General features: G+C 39.2%; 1 protein-coding gene across 2 annotated transcripts in view; it reads left to right on the plus strand.

Annotated features, from left to right (window-relative positions):
- GC (GC vitamin D binding protein) overlaps positions 1-24,564 on the plus strand; it is a 183,699-nt gene that overhangs the window by 87,170 nt on the left and 71,965 nt on the right. For both annotated transcript variants that reach the window (XM_063458667.1, XM_063458668.1), the window contains exons 5-8: positions 5,161-5,293; positions 6,538-6,629; positions 7,007-7,136; positions 8,694-8,893. In XM_063458667.1, coding sequence (XP_063314737.1) covers positions 5,161-5,293; positions 6,538-6,629; positions 7,007-7,136; positions 8,694-8,893 — 555 coding nt within the window. The remainder of the gene's footprint in view (positions 1-5,160; positions 5,294-6,537; positions 6,630-7,006; positions 7,137-8,693; positions 8,894-24,564) is intronic.

Genomic DNA, 24,564 nt, shown 5'->3' on the forward strand with positions numbered 1-24,564 from the left:
GTGCTCTGCAGAAAGTAGGCCCCCCCCCATTGTGATTTATGGCCCCCACCCACCGCGCAGGGGTGGGGGCCGAGGGAGGGAGGACAGTAGGTCCCCCCATTGTGATTTATGGCCCCCACCCACCGCGCAGTGGTTGGGGAGGACAGTAGCTCCCCCCAGTGTGTATCATGGGCTTTGAGGACAATCCATACCTGCCAAGTGACCCTATGTAGGGGGAACAGTCCCTATTCTGCTCTGTGTCAGTGTGTATCATGGTCTCTGTGGACGGGGAACAGTCTCTATTCTGCTCTGTGTCAGTGTGTATCATGGTCTCTGTGGACGGTGAACAGTCTCTATTCTGCTCTGTGTCAGTGTGTATCATGGTCTCTGTGGACAGGGAACAGTCTCTATTCTGCTCTGTGTCAGCGTGTATCAGGGGCTTTGAGGACAGGTGTCAATCCATACCTGCCAAGTGACCCTATGTAGGGGTAACAGTCCCTATTCTGCTCTGTGTCAGTGTGTATCATGGTCTTTGTGGACGGGGAACAGTCTCTATTCTGCTCTGTGTCAGTGTGTTTCATGGTCTCTGTGGACGGGGAACAGTCTCTATTCTGCTCTGTGTCAGTGTGTATCATGGACTCTGTGGACAGGGAACAGTCTCTATTCTGCTCTGTGTCAGTGTGTATCAGGGGCTTTGAGGACAGGTGTCAATCCATACCTGCCAAGTGACCCTATGTAGGGAGAACAGTCCCTATTCTGCTCTGTGTCAAAAAAAATTTTGGGTTCGCGACAACACTACTATTAAACTGTACCTTACGGGCATTCAGCACCACATGCTTATCCGACAACCTAACGCTACAGGTTTCCTGACCTCATATCAAATTAAGACAGTACTTAAAGGCATAAAAAAACTGGATGCACACATCCCCTCACAAAGACTACCCATTGACAACAACTTATTCCATTCACTAATCAATTTATTAGATTCTTCTCCTTTTGAACCCATAACTAATACCGTACTAAAGACAGCTATATATTTAGCTTTTTATGGGTTCCTCCATCCCAACGAATTCACGACTAGGACCATTACGACCCCCGACTACCTAAGAACAATGGACTTACAAAAACATAACGACCATTACGTACTATTTGTAAAAGAATTTAAAAAAAACAGCACCATAGGTCATACTATTGAAATCCCCTTGTATCCTACTCATAATAAATGGTGCCCAGTACAAGTTTTGGATGCTTATTTCCTTTCACTCCTCAAACAATCTCCACAACCCTTGCTCGAAATGCATGGAAACATTCTGACTACAACAACATTTATGCTTTACGTATTACTACTGTTGACTAGCCTCGGCCTAAACCCCAATCATTTTTCAGGTCACTCTTTCCGAATAGGGGCAGTATCTACAGCATCTGCTAATCACATACCCACTCACATTATCAAGGCAAAGGGATGCTGAAAATCCTCTGCCTACACACTCTACATACCTAATCCCGTTAAAGAATTAAGACAAGCTTTCGGTGACTTATCTAAATAAATAAAGTTGGTTAACCGTATTACGTTTTATGGTATTTTCTTTTGCCCACTTTTATTACAGGCCTACTGCTTTGTCGGTTCTGGCACACCACAACTGACTGGTTCCTACTCATTGATGTTATGGTTATTATATGCTAGATTTCTGTATACGGCTATATTGCCCCGATTACAAATTTGAAAGCTTGGTCTGTAGTTGTGGGAGGGGCTTAAATTCCCTTTAAAAGGGCTGCCAATCCACTCCCACCTTACCGTTGCTGGTCTGGCGAGTCACCCCTCCCACCACTCCCTCTATTCCTAAACACCCTCTAAGGTGGGCCCACTTTTATTACAGGCCTACTGCTTTGTCGGTTCCGGCACACCACAATTGGTTCCTATTCATTGATGTTATGGTTATTATAAGCTAGATTTCTGTATACGGCTATATTGCCCCGACTACAAATAATAATTGAATAATAATAATATGAAAAAGGTGAATTACTGTTGAACAACATTTAGCGCAAATTCCAGGTTTTGTTTATGTTTTGTTTTGATCTAAACTTTTACAACCGCCTCCGTCCTTAAAGGGTTGAGCTGTAGTTGTTCTGGTAACTATAGTGTCCCTTTATATAGAAGATGCTTGAACTCTTTAGCATGTACAGAATTTAACAGTTTCAAAACTTAATATTTATCCTATAAAGAAAATTTATATTTTAATAAGAAATGTTTAAACACCAGTAACGGAGAGGTAGACATAGATGGGTAGACATGCACTGATATTTTTCTGGTGCACACACAATATTGCATGTGTTTATTTTAAATGTGCATGTATCTTTTTTTATGTCACTTTTCAGTAGGTGTGCATAATTTATAAATTATGTTAATGTAAATCTAACATATGCAGTCCTCCATTCCAAATTAATGAAATTAGCATTCCACAATTTGTAGCAATTAATTGAATATTAGGTGCTATAAGATTCTTCTGCATCACTTGCTGTGTGCCCAGTTGTATTAGAATTTCACAATTATAGTCATTAATACTATGGTCAGCTATGAAATAGCTATAAAGCTCCAAAAGACCAAACTAGTAAATAGTTTTGTTTTACTATACATTAGGAAGCACTTGGCTTGAATAAAGTATAGGAAATCTTCTCAACAAATTGTGAGATACCTTGCTTATATTTAGAGAGTAAATTGCACTTTTTATAATAATTTACTGCATACCATTCAAGACAGTGAAAAATATCACTATCCTATTACTATTATCATATGAATATAAATCACATCAATATTCATAACAACATTAAAAGAATGGATGATGCGGGGAGTGAGGGAGATGACTCAGGTGATATATTTACAACTTATCTGAGCAATATTTAAGTGATTAACTACAAATGTCAATGGTTTAGCACTTTTTGCTGTTAGATGTACTTAACCAACAGAAAATAGAAATTCAGATTCAGTCTTTTTATTAATCACTTTTCTTACATCTAACATCTTACAGTGTCTTTTTATTCATTTGTTTGCTTACATCTTTTTAATACATTACCTATAATTACCTTCATAAGGTAATGAGTTAATTTAAAAGAAAAAAAAGTGTAATAATAGTTTACCTAAATAATTAAGTTACAGATAAGTAAACCATGCTGTAAATAAATATGTGTATACATTTTTATACAAATAGGATTTTTGGCTACACAGGCAAAGCTGCATTTTTCATTTTGCTCCTCCCTCCAAATAAATGTATCTTCAACTATGTCTTTGAACCCCCCTCTTTAGATTTTTACCTCCTTTTGTGTCTTACCCTCCATATTATCCACCATTTTTCTCCTTTGTGTGTCTTACATTCCCTTGTGTGTCTCTTCCCCAAGCTGGGAGGCGCTGTCAGAAATGGATAAATATTGGGATCGATCCATCATATATGACTAAAGCAGCTTCTTAAGTTCTTAAGTATTTGCAATAGAATACCATGGTCTACTGTTTGAAAGGCCAATTAAGAATCCTCTTCCATATCAGTTTGAATGTCATTGCAAACTTTTAAGAGGGCAAATCTAGTTTAGTGATTTGGATGAAAGCCTGATTGATCAGGGGTTCAATAGTTTAATTGTTGATAATACTCACATAGTTGTGTGTGAATGCATTTTTTTCTCAAGATTTTTGACAATACAGGGAGTGATGATATTGGATGATAGATACCAAAGTATTGTCACCATTTTTATGGATGCGTACTACTCTTGCAGTCTTCCAAAATTTGGTTAGGTATTCAGACACCAAGGATCAATTGATTAGGGCCCCAACAGTTTAATAATCATTCAAATAATTTCACAAACACAGATTTTAAACTCACAAGCTTCTAATTTCCAGGCAGATATGTTGGTCACTCTGAAAATATGTGCACTACATCTGTGTTCTTTACAATTCTTTGGTGTAATTCCTAATGGGGAAAGAAATATCTTGAAAGATTACAAAAAGTGGTTTGGCACTTGACATAGTTAGAAGGTTACTCCAAGCTAAAACAATGTTTTGATAAAGCTCTGTTTTTGGATGGAGAAACCCTTGCTGGTACAGTGCCTTCCGAAATAAGATATTAGAAAAAAACATACCTGCGATCCTGTGCCAAAGCCAAGTTCTCCCTGCAGCTAGACCTCTGTAACGTCACTCCCTCTCTCTGCAAAAGGAGGAATGTCGGGATGTCATGGAGGATTCAGGACGGCATGGAGGAGGGACTGTGCTGCCATTGGTTGTCTATCGCCAGCATGCCATGCATGCTGAAGATAGATTCAATCAATGCACAGAATTAACATTAATAGGGCAGCACTCTTACTGAAATGTTGCAGTAAAATGACAAGTTCTACTGTGCCAAATGCCTTGGCAATATCAAGCCATGGTGCGTAGAGTCACCTTTAAGTGTGTTTTCATTTGAACAAGCAGTTTTTTTTTTTTTTTTTTTGTAATACCAGACTTATAAGTATAGTTCTCATAGTAATATCTTTGTTTATTACCTACTCATTCTGTCTTATTACCATATGAAAGAAACATTTAAAAATAATTATATTACATTATATATTGTGATTATTGTATGCATGTATTGCATGTACAAACAGATTATCTATAAACATAATTTAAAGAAACATAAAATAGGCACAAAAAAATGAAATGAAAAACAAATGGAAACACGAAAAGAGCTGGAATTGCATGTACAAATTAAAGAATGTATAAAATATCACTGAACATGTGAAATGTGGAAAGATAAATGAACAGTAATGAACGATTGCTTCCGATTGCTTTGTTATTATTGTTGGAGCTGCAGGAGGAAGGCTTACTATGTGTGGACCCTACATTCATAGATACGTGCATTCCAATCGGTTATGCTCCAAAACTAATTTCAATGATAAATTGAAAAATTATTAATAAACGTAATGTTGTAAAAAAAGGAAATTATGATAATCTAAACTGAAATTATTTTATACATGTTTAAACATATTTATTTTTTACTATTTTTATTTTATTATTGTGACTCAATTTAAAATGTATTTCTATTTACATAATTCAGTCTATTTCTTTATATGGTAAGCTGTGATTGAATTTGCTGTATTGAACTGTCTGATGGCTATTATTGACTATTTATCCATTTATTTATTGCTGGTTTTCCTTTCCAGGTTTTTGTATGAATATGCTAGTAATTATGCTCAAGCGCCACTACTTGTGGTTGCTAATTCTACCAGCAACTATATCAGTATGGCAGCAGCTTGTTGCACAGCTAAGAAATCTACCACGTGTTTCGTGAAACAGGTTTGTTTTACTTTTTTTATGCTATTACATTGGCGACTAGTGAAGTTTTAAGACAGTGGGGTGCCTGACATATCTTCCAGAATTTTACTCTTTACTGTACTTTTCAGAGATACTCATACAATACAGAGAGCTGAGCATAATACAGAGATGCTCACAAAATAAAACCAGCTGGGCACAACATAAAGATATCTATAAAATACATAGCGCTGCATACAATACAGAGATAACCATACCACAAACAGAGCAGAAAAAAATGAAAACGTAAGGCACAGAGCTGGGCTAAGATCCAATGCAATACACAGAGCTGGGTAGAATACGGAGATTCCCATACAGCAGGTAGAGCTGAGAAAAAGACAAAAGAATAACACAGAGCTGGGCACAATAAGAAGATATAACTAGCCCACACAACCAGGATCACTATGATGGATTATACAGAGCTGCAATACAGAGATACAACCACAGTACATGTCTGTGCAAAATGTTCTCTCTCTCTCTCTCTCTGGCTTCTATTTCTATCTCTCTAGCCCTCTCTTAGTCCACCCTTACATGGTCTCATTTTAAGTAGTGCTTCTGCTATGATAACTTTAGCTTTCTATTAAATAATGCTGCTGTTCTGGAATGTCAGCTATTCCATTAGTTCTGAGCACACAGGGTTAAAGCAGCAGGGTACTGATAGACTCCTTATTACCTTTGCAGCTGGCAATATAATTAATCTGCAGTAGTAATATGGAGCAAAGAAGTTGCTGACGTGGTTAACAGAAGCAACAATCATAACAGATTAAAACCGAATCAGATCAGTCCTCAGAGTCACATCCTCAGTCCTGCAGTTTGAAGCTTCACAACTATTCAAGTAGCCACAGCACAAATGTCTCAGATCTCAGATGTAGAGAGACCTAATGTTTACACTTGCCTTATTGCACATTCTGTTTAATTTGTTTACTTTAGGAAGGGTCTGCATAGTTTCTAATTTTACATGTTGCGACAGAACAAGTAGATTGCTCCTTTGTTGCTTTTAACCTTTGTGCCATAGTAAAACAAAACAAGAAACGAAAAATTCAAAATACACTTTCAAAGTGTTAGGTACCTTGTGTAAAACAAATAGTTAAATACTAAAACACCCATTTTAATTCTGGTTTATAACACATCAAAATGTAAACACATCCAAGGAGGGTGAATACTTTGCAAGACATTGTATTTTTGTTGATGTGGAAAAATAATCCTTATTTTTGTTTATTCACATGCAGAAACTCCAGAGACAACCTATCCATTTACTTACAGTGATGTCAAATAGACTGTGTGCACGTTACAGTTATGGAGAAGAAAAGTTTAAATCCAGGTAAAACGCAGCAATATATGTGTGTGTGTGTGTTTTACATGTTACATTTTCTTTATTTTGCATAATATTGTTTTCCTGTTAAATATGTTTTTGTTGTTTGGTTTTTCTATGTCTACATATGTGTTTTTAGATTTAATTTTTAATTACCGATGGCATGAATATATGTTATAACAAACTACCCTTTATAGATCTTATGTCAATATGGTCCACTAATTTAACACATGCATGGCGCTATAGAGCTACAAGTGCAGAATAAGCAGGACATCCCATATATGATACATAAGGGGATCTGGATGTACTCTTTAGAGGGCTAAATAAGAGTAGCACGCACCAGGCTTTTAAAATTTGCATGCATAATTATTTATTTTTTTCTGCAGTGCCTCAATAATGTTCAGCCAAAAAGTACCTTCTGCAGAATATAAGGATATAATACCAATTGTGGAACAGGGCACACAGGTGCTTGCTAAGTGCTGCAGCTCATTGACAGATAATTGTATGGAGAGTGAGGTATGTATATCAAAACAGTGCTGTGACTTATTTTAACAGTAATGTTCGTGCTGCATTGTGTACAATAGCTATATGTCAGACAAACCTCTTCACTTTTTTTTTAAGTTATAGTTCTAAAAACACAGTTGGCGTTTTGTTTTGTTTTTTGTTATGTTAAGAATGTCTGCCTTGACACACATTTATAAAAAATACAGTCTAGAAAATAACATATTATTACGGTAAAACAAACTGAGCTCTTTTTTACTCTGATGGTTATTTCTAGTTGGCATCCCCAATGGTATGCAATGACTGATTATAAGATTACATAGTAAATCGAAGCAGTGTTAAACCTTTGTAACATTCATTTGTTTATGAAAGAAAAACACTTTTTGCAGCTTTACTCTGCACGTTTTTTTCCAAATATGTTTTTTTATTGAATTTGTAGAAATATGACAAATAAGCATTGATTTAAAGTGTAATGTAATGTAAACTGTGTAACAGCAACAAGTACATAAAGCAAAGTAAAACAAAAAAAGATACTATGGTATTGAAATTTCAGACAATTGTCTTGAGATATATAGAAATAAAATGCATTCTATCCCCCTACCACACTATTCCAATTTGTGGTTGCACCGTTAATGCCTCAAGTTCTGGTAATGTACTTTAATTACCCTGCCAATAATTTGAAGGATTAATAAGTAAACATTGAGGATAAGTCTATTGTCATCCTTTACCTACAGCTTCTCAGGGTTAGATTTCATTTTTAAACTATTATACAGGACTGTCCGAAGGGCACATGGTTGCCACTGTGAGATTTACCCACATGTACCCACTTGTGCATATCTACCACATTTGCAACTGTGAGTTCCTTCCACATCTCAAATGGCATTTTCTGTACCTCCTCTCACGGGCAACTTACACATACTAACACACTCACAATCATACTTGCATGCAGATTTAGAACACAGACGTACACGCATACAGGTACACACAGTTACACACAAACCAACAATGTATGTATTTATCATGCTGTCACTTAAATCCCAGTGTGAGTTGGAACATGGCAATTGTAGTACTGTAGCAAAGATATACGCTTGGCCACTCTTTGTATAGACCAGGGCTAGGCAACCTTGGGCACTGTAGAGGTTTTGGACGACATCTCCCATAATTCTCTTACAGCCATAATTCTAGCAAAACCTCAGGGATTAATGTAGTCCACAACATCTGGTGTGCCAAAGGTTGCCTACCCTGGCCTGGTATAGAGTAATAGAGGCCAAACAAATTCAAATCACAATAATGTCTCAACCATAGATTTTGTAGATATTTGGCAAACATAGTGTATTGATTAAACTGTGTTTGCTATAAAGAGACACCACATAAAGTATGTCATGATGGGTGAACTCTAAAATTAAAATGCTCCACAAGTACCACTACAAGGATACATTTAAATTAGAAGTTTTTGCGTGAAGCAGGATAGGATATCATTGCATGCTTGCCTGTTAATTATTCATTATTAATCAGCGACATGAGGAGCCTCGCAACTATGCCTTTCTGCTAAAACTATTTTTAATTTTGCAGCTCTCTGTACACATTAAACAAGTGTGCAAAACTCTTCAAACAAAAGACAGCAGAATTGCTGAGTGCTGCAAGAAGTCACATATAGATACCATTCACTGCCTGCATTCCTTGCCAGCCGCTGAGCCTATTTCACTTCCAAAGCTACAGCTGCCGACAAGCAATCAATTCTGCAAGAAGGGCAAGAACCAGGAAGTTGAAAAGTGAGTGTAATATTTATTTTTTTTATCATAAAAGTGCATATATTAAAGAAAATTTGAAGTTTTAATAGAGAACATAATGAAACGATAACTACAATGAAACTAATACATTGCGAGCGGCTTTGCTGATATATATCTGGCAACGGGTTAAGTTTATTAATGCAGACAAGTGACCTAGCACCAGCGACGCTCCTAAACATAAAAGAATGGGCCTGCACTCTCCAAAAATAACATTTTCTGAAAAAAAGAATAATAATTGTGTCCTTCTTGCTACAAAAACCCATTTGATAAATCATAGAAACATAGAAACATAGAATGTGACGGCAGATAAGAACCATTCGGCCCATCTAGTCTGCCCAGTTTTCTAAATACTTTCATTAGTCCCTGGCATTATCTTATAATTAGGATAGCCTTATGCCTATCCCACGCATGCTTAAACTCCTTTACTGTGTTAACCTCTACCACTTCAGCTGGAAGGCTATTCCATGCATCCACTACCCTCTCAGTAAAGTAATACTTCCTGATATTATTTTTAAACCTTTGTCCTTCTAATTTTAGACTATGTCCTCTGGTTGTGGTAGTTTTTCTTCTTTTAAATATAGTCTCCTCCTTTACTGTGTTGATTCCCTTTATGTATTTAAATGTTTCTATCATATCCCCCCTGTCTCGTCTTTCCACCAAGCTATACATGTTAAGATCCTTTAACCTTTCCTGGTAAGTTTTATCCTGCAATCCATGAACCAGTTTAGTAGCCCTTCTTTGAACTCTCTCTAAGGTATCAATATCCTTCTGAAGATATGGTCTCCAGTACTGTGTACAGTACTCCAAGTGAGGTCTCACCAGTGTTCTGTACAATGGCATGAGCACTTCCCTCTTTCTACTGCTAATACCTCTCCCTATACAACCAAGCATTCTGCTAGCATTTCCTGCTGCTCTATTACATTGTCTGCCTACCTTTAAGTCCTCAGAAATAATCACCCCTAAATCCCTTTCCTCAGATGTTGAGGTTAGGACTCTATCAAATATTCTGTATTCTGCCCTTGGGTTTTTACGTCCAAGATGCATTATCTTGCACTTATCCACATTAAATGTCAGTTGCCACAACTCTGACCATTTTTCTAGTTTACCTAAATCATTTGCCATTTGGCTTATCCCTCCTGGAACATCAACCCTGTTACATATCTTAGTATCATCCGCAAAATGACACACCTTACCATCAAGACCTTCTGCAATATCACTAATAAAAATATTAAAGAGAATGGGTCCAAGTACAGATCCCTGAGGTACCCCACTGGTGACAAGCCCAAGCTTCGAATATACTCCATTGACTACAACCCTCTGTTGCCTGTCACTCAGCCACTGCCTTACCCATTCAACAATATTGGAATCCAAACTCAAAGATTGCAGTTTATTGATAAGCCTTCTATGTGCAACAGTGTCAAAAGCCTTACTGAAATCTAGGTAAGCAATGTCTACTGCACCACCCTGATCTATAATTTTAGTTACCCAATCAAAAAAATCAATAAGATTAGTTTGGCATGATCTCCCTGAAGTAAACCCATGTTGTCTCTGATCTTGAAATCCATGTGTTTTTAGATGTTCAACAATCCTATCCTTTAACATGGTTTCCATCACTTTCCCCACTACTGAAGTAAGGCTTACTGGCCTATAGTTGCCCGACTCCTCCCTATTACCTTTCTTGTGAATGGGCACAACATTCGCTAACTTCCAATCTTCTGGGACTACTCCTGTTAAACCTTAGGCTGTGCTGCCTGTGGTTCTTCACTTTTGATTGTGTTGTTTTATTAAGTATAAATGTAAAAAAAAAAACCTTCCTCAAGTAAAGAATGCCGCTGTGGAGCTCGAAAGTGAACTCTGCACAAAAATAATAATAATGTTGCCTAATACTCCCCTTTTGTACAACATTTTGGGGGTGATTTTTTTAGCGCTGACATTTTTTTTTTACATTTATATTTTATTTGAAAGTTTGAGGAATAACTTTTCATGTGTCTGGCAGTTTTTGATTCAAGACTCTTGTTGATAATATTTTGTACTGTTTATAATCACACTGCGCTCTTTTGCTTTTATTGTTTATTTGTTTTATTAAGTGCAAACAGCAACCTTTCGGCTCACACAAGAGCCTTTTTCATGTCAACACAAACCACTGTATCAACATAATGTATAGTGTGCAACTCGGATGCAAGCTAACAATTCAGGTGCTGTGTGCATGTGCAAAACCCATATAATGTGTGCAGCAATACTTAGGCTTATAAGGATGACATCATTATAGATGCACACATAGTAACACATTAAAGTGTGTATATCTAGTTAAAAAACAAACAAAAAAAAAAAACAGAAAACACAAAGTACACAAATTTAAAGCACCTCTATTAATACTATAGCAATGGTGTTAAAACATCAACACCGTGATTCAATATAAACTTTACTAACAAAAGTGTTCTCAATCTTTACTGCCTGTTTTGCTAAACTAATCTGTACCTTTGGGTCTCTGATCTTACTTTAAAACAGATACTACTGATTTTTCTGCATCCTCCTAAAATTGTGTCTCCAGCTGCCATTCTGTTGCTTCTAACTAGATACAAAGCTCATTTTCTTAAACTAAATTTCTACAAAATAACTTTCTTGCCTTTCCTTCTTCAAGCACTACTACCCCCATGTCTATCTCCCTCCAGGTCAATTGCACTATCAATCTATAACACAGGTTTGCTGCCTTTATATTATAGTCAATTCCAACATCTTCTTCACGTCTCACATTCTGTCAATTACCAAATCCTGTTGCTTCTACCTTAAGAACATCTGAACCTACCTAACACCGGATGAACATTCATCTTACATCTTGACTAGAGTAACCCACTTCTCAGTGTTCTTACGCATTCCCAGCTCATCTCATAATGAATACTGCAGTCAGACACATCTTCCTGTCTTCTCATTGGCTCAATACCTTACCTCCTGCTAGGTTAGTCTTAGGCTTCTGATAAGATTTAGGGTTCAGTCGATAAATCCAGATCCTTCTTTACTTATCACTTGATAATACTGCCCCTGTCCACCTATTCTTCCCATTAAAAAGCATGCACCATCCAGGAATATTTTGATGTTTATAGATAATAATAAGATTTCTCTATCATTAATATTTTAAGAAATAATCCTGTTTGTTTGTTTGTTTGTTTTTTTTGTTTTTTGTAAATCTTTCTTTTATTAAGGCATATATGAGGGATACAGAATGAAAATAAGGAAATGCAAAAGTAGTACATATCTTTGGTGGAATACATGAAAAACACAGTTACGTACATTTCCAGGGTGGTAATGCCTTGTTTTTATATTTTATGAGTCGCTTAGTAGAGACGAGTTTTAAGCAAGCTAGATTAAGATGCAGTACAGCGAGTAAAGGCTTTTCATGAGAGAGTATTAACAAGTGGGACATCTTTAAGTTAAGTGATTTAAGTAAAGGCTTTCAACAGTGTAGATTGTCGCTTATGTACCCACAAATCCTCATTGAAACAATACTGAGGCAATGCTTGTGATAGTACAATAAATGTTATGTCAAAAGGCTAATTTATTAAGCAAGCTAGTGCTGTGAGACATGTCCACTTGCCATTAGGGCAGAGCAGCAGACAACCAAAGGTGCTTTAAACATGTTGGTTAAGCCAATTATAGTCATTAGCCAGTATTAAGTAAACGTTTGTTGAAGCGTGGGTAGGCTTAGTATCATATAAGGTCTTTTACATGCATGCTATGGCTGCCAGCTGGGCGATATACGTGAATGCTGCCTAATTTTAACAATGCAGGCATGGGAAACTTAATGTCAGTTAAAGTAATGTGAACTTAAAAAAAAAAAAAAACGAAAACAATATAGCCTGGTACCATTATCCATGCATGGTGAACATTGTAAAGCTTAAGGTATACATAAAGTCCACGTTATAGGCAGAAAAGAAAAAAAAAAAAAAACAACAAAAAACCTGTGAGTATACTACATTAAGTTCTCTGCGCTATAGCAAGCAAGTGCACCAGTGCTGCACAGTTAGGATATGAATGAGTCCAGCTATGTGCCATACTGGGACCTGTGAAGCATCGCTGGGTTGGGGAAACTTGTCAGAGACGGTATCGTGGACCTCGTGGATCAGTCCTAATGGGGTTCACAGCTCCTGGTTTGGTCGCTGGTCCCGGCCCGCTTCCTCAGCCGATCCCTTCGCGTGGTGTGACGGTGTGTGGAGCTGGCAGGATCCGCAGGGTGCCAGTGTGTTGCACGGATGTGAGGACCTCCGCCTGTTCCCAGGCCTCATGTGGGGTCTGCATCCCGGTGCCACAAACTCGGGTGTACTTGTAGGCCGAGTTTTTCCCTGTCGGGGCGCTACGGAGATCCCTGGTGGTTCTGCGCCGCCAGCGGCGATCGGACCTCCGGCGGTGTGGACGATGCCGTGGAGGTAATCTCCCTTTGACCCTCAGGCCGGGTGATAGGCCGGTGGTCTTTGCTGAGACAGGAGGGTGAGCGTAGCCCTGGGTAGGCCCGCTGTTCCTCTGCTTCACTGGTTCTCCAGTCGGGTTCCCAGATAGTAGGAAGGGTCTCGTGAGGAGCTGCTCCCATTTATCCCAAAACCGCTGAAATGCCAGGTCTAAGCTTGTGGGTTGCAGGTTCGTGGGCGCTGGCCTCTTGAGTAAGGTTGCTTCCGCCATATTGCCGGGTCTGGAGTGTTCAGAACCCAGGCTTAAGTGGGCAGCTGCAGGTCGATGGATCGAGAGTGTCGGCATAGTAAGGACCGGGATAACCCCCGCCGGTCCATAGGGGGGGGAACGGGAGTTCAGACTTAGTTTTGCTGTGTCCGTGGACGGCGGGAGAGCGGCCGTCTCCCCCACCGCCGCCATGCTTGTAGGCCGCAACATCAGGGGACTCTGGCCCGCTGTCGAAATCCACGTTCGTGGTGTCTAACTGCAGGTCTCGGGCTCCCCAGTCGAGTGAGTACCAGCTTGAGTGCAATCGCGGCCTCCGCTTGTCGAAAATTGACTTTAAATCGGATCAGCTACGGGAGCAGCAGCGACATGCGTCTGCTCCCTTCTGCGGTCAGGCCCCACCCCCCTGTTTGTTTGTTTTTAACAACCATTTATTTTTATTTTCGAAGAGGCAACATGCAGTGTAGAAAACGTATTTATGCACAGTGGGTTTTCTTTATTTACTGCCAAAAAGTACACAACTAAAGAACAGAGATGACTGGTTTCTGCAACGTCAAGTGATACAACTGACATATCCAATGCTAGGCAGTCAGGTTTTACAATAACACTTCCCTAACTCTGCAACTTGGACCCAATTAGAGCACAACTTTCTTAATACGACTGTCTGCTGTGTTTTGTATCCAATCTAAGGAGTTCTTCCTGAGATTGGATAATTGGGAATAATGGCATTTAGTGTGTAAGTACATATGTACATCCATAATAAATGGAAGGGCATCAGCAACCGAAAATATTTTTTGAGCAGATACATTTATGTTTTTCGTACAGATGTTGATTTTCAAAAGAGAATTACCCTGCTGTGCCATTTATTCATACGTGTGGAGTGCCAATCATGCAGGGCTGCTCTGTCCATTGGTCCATGGCTCCAGGCAGCACTGTGACAGGGGCAGCATTTTGCCGCCCCAATCATTATTTAATATGATAATATTTATATGGGGAACTCCCTTTGTTCCCCCTCCCCCCCCCCCCCCCCCATCTGCACCTCTTTAGGGTAGGCTGTGAGGCTGCCCAAAATGTTAAAAACTCAAAGTTGTCGGGAGGTGGAGGCTGACCTGGGCTGGCACGTGTAGTTTGAGCCGGAGCTACAGTGCTCAGTTTGCTCTGCGGCAGGGCTGCTCCTGTTTCTGTGAGCTGGTCGGAACGGCAGGGCAATGAGCCTCCTATGACAGGAGCAGGCAGACAGAAGCCATGCCTTAGTCAGCAGCAGCGGTGGGCGACATGAGGAGTGGAGCCACGGATACAAGGGTCAGTTTCTGTGCCTGCCACCTTGTTTATCCAACTCCTTCCTAGTCTGCCATGTACCCTCAGGAATTACTCCCGAAACTACCTCCTACCCTCCTCAAACCTTCTCCAAACTGCAAACTAAAAATCCTAATTCCCCCAAAATCCGAAACACATGTTCCCTAATCCCTTTCAAGATTAATACCTAAGCTCCTTAGTCCCTCTCTAAACTGCTTTCTGATCTTCCTAATCCTTCCCTAGTCTGACACCTCAACTACCGTATCCTTCCCCAATCTGCCACCTCAACTACCTAATCCTTCCCCAATCTGCTACCTCAACTACCTAATCCTTCTCTAGTCTGCCACCTCAACTAACTAATCCTTCCCCAGTCTGCCACCTCAACTACATAATTCTTCCCCAGTCTGCCACCTCAACTACCTAATTCTTCCCCAGTCTGCAATCTCAACTACATAATCCTTCCCCAGTCTGCCACCTCAACTAACTAATCCTTCCCCAATCTGCAACCTCAACTACCTAATCCTCCCCCAGTCTGCCATCTCAACTACGTAATCCTTCCCCAGTCTGCCACCTCAACTAACTAATCCTTCCCCAGTCTGCCTCCTCAACTACCTAATTCTTCCCCAGTCTGCCTCCTCAACTACCTACTTATTCCCTAGTCTGCCACCTCAACTACTTAATTCACCTCCAGATTGCCACCTAACCTCCATAATCCTTCTTTAGATTACAACATAATCTCTTTCCAGCCTTTTCTCTCTCTTCTCTCTCTCAGCCATCCACATCATTCACAGCTACCGACACACTGTTACCACCATACACATGATTGGCTGCAGTGCACACACATGGTAAGCCAGCTCTCGCGAGACTTACACTGGGAGCTGACAGAGGTGCTGACCGGACCAGCGCGGAGGAGAAGGGAGCTGACAGGAGCTGTAGGAGAGGTAAATAACAGCTCTCTGCCAGCCCCCACAGCCCCTTGTCTGTATTATGGAACTACAAAAAATTCCCAGTGGTCCATAGATCTAATTTGGCGGGAAAGAGCAAGAAAAGAGGGGTGGCAATTTTTTTTTCAGGTAGCTTGAAATATGAGCTGATCTATGAGGAGACTGACCCTGGTGGTAGGTTTCTTATAGTGATAGTTCGACTTAATGATATTTTGTATACTCTAGTAAATGTTTATGCTCCAAATCAATCCCCATACAGATTTTTGGGAAATTTGATGCAAAAGATTGACCGCGTATCGTCTGGTAGCCTAATCATCGGGGGGGGGGGGGTTTCACTGCATCATAGATGATAAAATAGATAGGAATAGAACCAGGTCCGTTCACACAGACGGCAAACAAAGAACAGGTCTATCAATGATGCAGACTATTTTGGCAAAAAACTGTTTAAACGATGCCTGGAGAACGTCTAATCCAGAAGCGAGAGATTATACGTTTTTTTCAAATGTTCATCAGACATACACTAGAATTGATTACTTTTTGGTAAAATCTGAAATTTTGGAGCGAGTTAAGAAGGTGACAATTGGACCTATAACATGGTCCGACCATGCACCTGTAAGTTTAGTCATAAAAAATAATCCTGAATATAAATGTAGAGACAAATGGAGACTAAATGAAAATTTACTAAAATCAGAAACTAATGTAGAAGAACTGCGCACTCAGACTAGAGAATTTTTTGAAATTAACGATACAGGGGATGTCTCCAATGCCATGCTATGGTGTACTTTTAAATCATATATGAGAGGATGCCTCATAAAAATGGGCGCTATTATAAAAAAAAAGAAAGGAAAAGAGCTCAACGAGCTTTATATTGATCTGGCAAAACAAGAACGCTTACATAAACTCACCATAGATTATAAAATTTTGGAGGATATTAAAGAGATCAGGGGAAAAATATTAGTAAGAACTCAAGAAAAGATTAACAAAGCTATGTTAACTCTAAAACAGAGATGGTACTATGGAAATAATAAAACAGGGAAAAGTCTTTCAAATAAACTAAAAAATAAAAATAAACTTCAATCTATAAACTATATAACAGTTGGAAGTAAAAAAATGTTTTCTCCAACTCAAATAGCTAAAGCATTTGAAGACTATTATAAAAGCCTATACAATATAAAATTTAATGAGCCATCTGAGGGCGAAACAAAACAGTTTCTGGATAAATTGAGCTTACCAACAATATCTTTGGAGAAATTGAGCCAACTAAATGCCCCTTTTTCTATTCAGGAGATTAGTAATACCATTAAAGCACTAACAGCAGGTAAAGCACCAGGCCCAGATGGCTTCTCTTCAATCTTTTATAAAAAATTAAGCGATATAATTTCTCCATATATATTAAGAACATTTGAAGATTTTGCTAATCATAAAGCTATTCCAACGGAATTACTCCAGGCCTCTATAATACCAATCCCTAAGATAGACAAGAACCCTACGTACACTTCGAATTATAGACCAATTTCTCTTATCAATTTGGATATCAAAGTTTACTCTAGAATTTTGGCCGATAGACTAAAACAAATCATATCCAACATTGTACATTTAGATCAGAGCGGGTTTGTAGAGGGTAGGGGCACATCTGATAACATTAGGAAATTACTGAATGTCCTATATCATGCAGACCAAAGTTTGTCTCCTTTTGCTGTGGTTACCCTCGATGCCGAGAAGGCCTTCGACCGGGTTAACTGGAAGTACATGGAAGAAGTACTGAGGGCCTTCGGCATCGAGGGTTTCTTTAAGGAGTGCACAATGGCGCTATATAAGGATCCTCAAGCCAAAGTATCAGGATACATGTTTCAATCAAACTGGTTCCCTATTAGAAATGGGACGCGACAGGGATGCCCTTTGGCACCCCTGTTATATATCCTTTCCATAGAACCGTTGGCAGCCGCGATTAGACAGAACAAAGACATCAGCGGGCTAAAAGTGAATAAGATGGAGAACAAAATTGCATTATATGCAGATGATGTTCTATTGACCCTTGCAGATCCTATTAGATCTATCCCAGCCATATTTCGGCTTATTAACGTGTTTGGTAAACACTCAGGTTATAAAATAAATATAAAGAAAACACAAATCCTGATAAAAGGCCTAAGTGGACCAGGCGTAGACAAACTCAAAAAAGATTTTAAATGCGACTGGGAAGTAAGGAACATAAAATATTTAGGGGTAAAACTATCTCTAGATTATAGAGAAACTGGAGAACTTAATTATACTGATATTGCCATTCACTTTAGGAACATCTTAAAAAATTGTAAAGGATTGGAACTTTCTTGGTTGGGTAGGATTGAAGCAGTACACTTCTATCTCCTTCCCAAGTTGACATTTTTATTTAGTAATCTCCCGTTGAGGGTGTCATGCCAGACGATACGCGGTCTTCAAAGTCAATTATCAAATTATATTTGGCAAGATAGGAGACCTAGAGTCTCATTGGAAATACTACAGAGAGACTGGAAAGAAGGGGGATTTGTTTCCCAGACATACAGAAACTATATATGAACAATATGGTAGCACACCTAATTAAGTGCGACAATTTTACAATGGCTAGACCAAATTGGTTAGATATTGAAAAATCAGATCTCGGTGATATTGAACCCCTATCGCTCTGGTGGTGCGACAGTGAATTTCTAAAAAATATAAGATCTAGCAATCCGATGAATAATACAATGATTTATATCGTTAAGCACTTGAAAAAGAAATACGGAACAAAACACATATCACTAAATGCCCCATTAACAAGCCTAAAACTTTATATAAAGGATATAAATATCCAAGAATGGGAAAATTGTGGAGTAGTAAGAATAGCGGAAATTTTTAATAATAATAAAATGTTGCCATTTCCAATATTACAATCTAAATATAACCTCCCTTCGAAGGAAATTTTTAACTATTTAAGAATAAAATCCTTTACTATGGGAAAATACTTTTCGGAAACTTCTCTAATTGACCAGTTTGTAGAATTTCATTATAAAAAAAAAATTGCTTCCAGATATAATCAATTCGTAAGAAGTCAAAGGCAAATAGACAAAGCGCCAGCAATGAATAAATGGGAGCAAGAACTTCATTTTTCATCCTCGGTTGAGGACTGGTTGTTGGGTTTACAAGCAGTAAAAAGATATATACATGGGGTGAACATACAGGAAGTGTACTTCAAACTAGTATACCGTTGGTACCTGGTGCCTACTCGCCTTCATAGATTTCAACCCACACTCCTACCAGATTGTTGGAGATGTGGTAGGGAGTTAGGTTCATTCTCCCACATCTGGTGGGACTGTGAGGAGCTGAAACCTATGAAACTAAACCTAGCGGAATTGGTAGACTTTATGTTCGAGGTTCGGACTGTGATCACGCCTCAAATGTTTTTGTTTCATTTAGATTTACCAAAAAGCAACATAAAACAAAAAATTCTTATGATTCATATCTGTATGGCAATAAAAATAGTTATGGCCAGAAATTGGAGAAATATGGGTGCGTTAAATTGGCAGGATATATGTACACAGATTGATTACCAACGCAGCATGGAAGCTGGGATAGCCCTAAACAAGATATCTAGAGAAAAATATAACGAAGTCTGGGTCCCTTGGGTTAGATTTATTAACCATAAAACTCAAACCCCCCCACCGCCCCCCCCCCCCCCCCCATATAGATAGCTATCCGTAGGCAGCAGAGATAATGGGATGTATGGATAAGATGTAATGCATGGTATGTTTGCACGGCTGTAGATACAGCAGAATACTGGTAGATGTTTATTAGAAGCACGGCCATACTATTATTTATAATTGTTATCCTATTGTAAAGTAACTTTTTGTACTGTGTTTAAAATTTATAGTTGAAAGCTGTATCTGTACTTGAATGATTTTTTTCAAAATGAAAATAAAGATTTATATATATAAAAAAAAAAACAACTTGACTGAAGCACAATAGTCACAAAATCCCCAAAACAATGTTTGAGAGTGATGTTCTGTATGCAATCTATGAGTAAGGTGACCACAGAGCAATATTGCAATATGACTTACGCAGGGAAGCATCAAATCCCATACTGCCCTATGTTATGCAATGTCCATAAGATTCTATATAAAATAATATACAAGTAGAGATTGTAGCCGTATTAGTCCAGTGATGTATCTTTTTTTGTATCTTGTATTATCTGTTTTTTACATCTAATATAATATAGATGGACCTGGTACAGAAAACACCCTTATCTAATATCATACATCCCACATGACAATTCAGTTTACTTCTTTTTGGATTATTATTGTTGGTAAATTATATATATTGTATTTGGCTAATATTTTAATACCATTGCAGAAACATCTATGTTGTGACGTCTAATTTAGTGTGCCTTGCCCTAAATATGTTACTGAAATGTATTGATTGAATGCGATGAAGTGATTGTGATAAGTTTAATTGTAAATTTAATTATTATGATTTAACATAATGGATGTTGGTGTGTTTTGGTGGTGTGGTGGCAGAGGTAGCGGGCGGTGGGGTAGCATTTAATCCTTGGACCCAGGCAGCACATTGTCTTGGGCCGGCCCATGTATGGGAATGGAAACATGGTGATTTTTGTCAGAACTTGAAGTGTGTGACTCCTTTACTCTGCAGGGGATAGTTAATGCCTCTTGTATAGGGGAGTTTTAAGGGGTCACATACTGCTCATAGACCTAAGGATGCTATACATATCCGAGTTATGTTATGTAATGTAAATTTCTATGATTTAAAAGTTAATTGTGCAATGAATTCAGTGCAGGGGGTTCACACTGAATTCATTGTACAATGAAAGTAGAATCTTAGAGGAAATTATTATTATTAACTGTTCAAGATCCAAACCAAATGTGTGACTAAGGGTAGTCAATAGTCTCAAGATTTTTACTGTGTAGATAGATTTTTTTATTGGCTTCTAGATAGATTTTTTTATTGGCTTCTATTTTGTTTAATCATAACTAGATTGTGTAAAGTCTTCAAATTCTCAAGTCTTCCATTTCCTATCTCTAAACGTTAATCCCATTAGAGTACAAATCATTGTAAAGATGTTTCATAATGACCCAGTCTGTGGCCCCTTATAACTATTTAAAACAATAGCACAACATTGTATGGGCACTGTAAAATCTATAGTCAGTCAGGGAGGGCTTTATCACTTTAAAGTTTTGATGTATGCTTGACTGCTGACCTATATCCATCCCACCGTTGCCCCAATGACACACTGGACACCTTTTAAAGTGGATAAGGGAAACGGTCGCAGATTTATTAAACATCATAATACATTCTTAACTCCTGTCAGCTGTTGGGAGAGAGCCCAACAGACAGTTCTCCATACTTATTCTCCAAGAGCCCAACACAGCCATCACTAGCCATCAGCACTGCACCGACTGTAGTCCCCCAAAGATGACCTTGCGTCATACTCCTTCCTTTTGATTATGCTGTCCAGGGAAAAACCGCCAGCTGTGACAATAAGAGAAAACACAAATAGACCCCAAATAGACCCCAAATAGAAAACACAAATAGACCCCAATAGACCCCAGGGAGGTTGGGAAATTCAGTCAGGGTCTTTCAACAATTCCTGCTGACTGGTAAGTCCCCTCCCCATCTCACCTTTTTTAACTCCTCCAATACTTGAAAGATTGCTGCTACTTAACTCCAGCCCCCCTTTAAAACTTACAGTTTGTAAAAGACAAAACAAAATACATTGTGCATTTAGAAATTCATACAATTCAGGTCCTACACACTTCCCAATGCATTGTGGAGTATGAGGTTTAGTCGACTAAGTAAGTAAAGGTTCAGGTGTTATCCCATCTATCACCGTAAATACATTTAACTCAAGGAGCCCATATCTTGTTAAATAAAATTATTTTCTCATTCAGCGAGTAAAAGCCAAATTCAATTTGCCCTTAAAACGAAAATTAACAACTACTGACAAAGCAGGAGGTTTAGGTTTAAGCCATTCTCTTACGATACAGATTTTAATGGCAATCAAAATGTTAACTAACAAACATTCCACAGCTTTTTTTTGCCATTGGAAGTTCCAAATGAAATAACCATATATAAGAGCATGTTTAAAAATAGAACTTAAGACTTTATTTATTTCAATTTTGATACCATGCAGCTATGGGCACTCCCACCATATGTGGTACAAGGTGCCCTTATCCTGATTACATCTCCAGCAGGTATCAGAAATAGTTTTGTTGAACTTAACAATACGGGAAGGTACAAGGCACAGCTTCTGCAACAGTTTATAGTAAGTTTCTTGTAAGTTAACGGAATGCACACTTTTTAAACTATTGCCCAAGCTTAAAACCAACTATTCACAGAGAAAGTGGTCTTTAAGTTGCATTCCCATTTCACTATAGAAGAAGTTGTTGAGATGTTTTAATTACTACAGATAAGCTTTTTTTACTCTAGAAATTATCTTGAAATTCAGTTGCGGGGCGGGGCCGGACTGTGTAGCTGAAAGGAAGCCATCTCATGCAGCTCCTGTCCTAAGCCTGAATAAACACTGATTTTCTGCCCACAAACTGACTATTAACCCTTCAAAATAAGATATCTGAATAGAGTAACCTGCCAGCATCACAAAGAGACCAGCTGGCAGCTGCAGATTTTACAAAAATGAGGAAGCTGAAAACTCGGGCCTACATGATGGCATGAACCTGAGACCTTTTGCTGTGCCTGGAAGCACTCTGCACATGCTCAGTGAACGAGCATGATATGAAAGCGCCTGTCTCTCCTAACGTGCAAGAGGCGACCGGAGAGAACACGCTGCGGCCCCGCACCCCCCCCAGGACCGGGGGGGTCATCCCGGTCACCTGTTAATTTGTTTAAATTGTTTCCTGTTTTGAAGATGTAAGTTTTCATATACAGGCTTGCGGTTACCAGCCTGCAATTGTGGGACGTTGGATGCAGCTCTGCCAGTATGTACTCAGCCACTACAGGGGAGACAAGAGATACATTGTGGAGCCCCCTACTTGCCTTGTCACGGAACGGATTAAACAACTCCTAACACACTCACCCAGGAGTCCGCCCAGAAATCACTCAGGAGCGCCGAGAGGACTGCTGACATGCAGTGGCATCATGGCTACCGGACTGTCTCGGGTCGGACAGGAGTGACCTCCATCTCTAGGAGATCCGGAGACCTGGAGAATGTTGCTTCCCGTTGCTGCGAGCCCGGCCGGGCTGATCTGTGGGGGGCTGCGGTGGACCGGTGGCCGCGGGGCCGCATGGACTAAGCTTAGGAGCAGTGGCCGGCGTTGGAGGGGGCCCACGGAGGCACCCTGTCTTACTTATTGAGACTCTACCGGGACAGTGGAGGTGCAGAGGCCGCCCAGTTAGTGGACTCTAGGAGAGGGGGGTCTCATGGACTGGGGGTACCTCGAGTGCCCGCTATACCGAGAAGCTCATTGGTGGGGCTTTACCCGGAGCCGGATGTTAATGTATATGTTGGCACCCTTGGGTGCCTGATGTTGATGCACTGGGCAGGGCCCCGCAGAGGCTTCATACTACACCTTACATGTGACACCCTCAGGCAGGAATAGCTCCCACCTAAAGCAGGAAGTTATTTTTACTTACTTAATTTTATTTCCTTAATTACTTACTTGTGGTTTTTTATTTTATTTTATAAATATAACCTGGCCGCACGTGCTTGGACCAAGATCCCTGGGGTTCACAAGAGGACCTAACCGGGGATCTTCACGTAGGGCCCTATCCCACAGGCCCCTCCACAACCCCGAGGGCGCATGATTACCTGGAGCGCTAGAGGGAGTTATACTTGGTACAAACTTAATATGGAGCCTGGGCTATGGCTACATAAGCCTAACAGTAGAATGGAGTAGGCCATACGCCATAGTTAATGGCACCGTTTCTGCCACAAGATAAATCATAAGAACCCAGGGGCTCCCAGGTGGCGATAAACAGAAGAGCTGCTTCTTCTTCACTGCATTCTTCTTCCCGCACGTTAAGGCACAACGTTCATAACTGTAACCCTGTGAATTGATTTAGTTTTTTTGGAATATACCCTTTATAATTGCAGAAAAACACACAGGAAATAGGATAGAGCAAAGGAAAATGAACAATCAGACATACATAAGCGAAACACTGTGGGCTGACACTCGCCTTTAAAGGTTAACCTGAAAACTCACATAGCTCATACAACTTGGATAGCAGGTGGGCCTGATGCACAGTTGCAACCATGCAATTTTTCTACATACTTCCCCATACCGACTATTCCTTATCTTTATAAGACATGCGCTACTAAGCCTGCTGTACTTATTTTATATTTTATATTAGTATTAATTTAAATACTTAAAGTTAGCACTGATAGACTTACATATATAATATACTCGTTACTCTTAAGTTCATTAAGCACATCTTCATAAAAATGCCCACTTATTTTGTAATATCTGTCGGCAATGTCACAGTATGTCATATTACATTCGCACCCTTTATTATAAACGCCTGTATACAGATATGGCACCTGTAGTTGGTTTCCAGACTTGTAATTATATTATTGCTATCACGACTGACTTTACTGCACTGTAATGCTGCAATATCATTGTACAACAGCATATATCGAAATAAGCCCACTGTTTATGTATGCAAAATGATGTGAATAAAAGCCTATCTTGAATTAAAAAAAAAAAAATTAAGTTGCTTACCAATAAAATTGTCTAATGGTGTTGTAGTAGCTATAGGATTAGCATTTTA

The sequence above is a fragment of the Pelobates fuscus genome, chromosome 6 (assembly GCF_036172605.1).
Source record: "Pelobates fuscus isolate aPelFus1 chromosome 6, aPelFus1.pri, whole genome shotgun sequence".
In the NCBI taxonomy this organism is placed as follows: domain Eukaryota; kingdom Metazoa; phylum Chordata; class Amphibia; order Anura; family Pelobatidae; genus Pelobates; species Pelobates fuscus.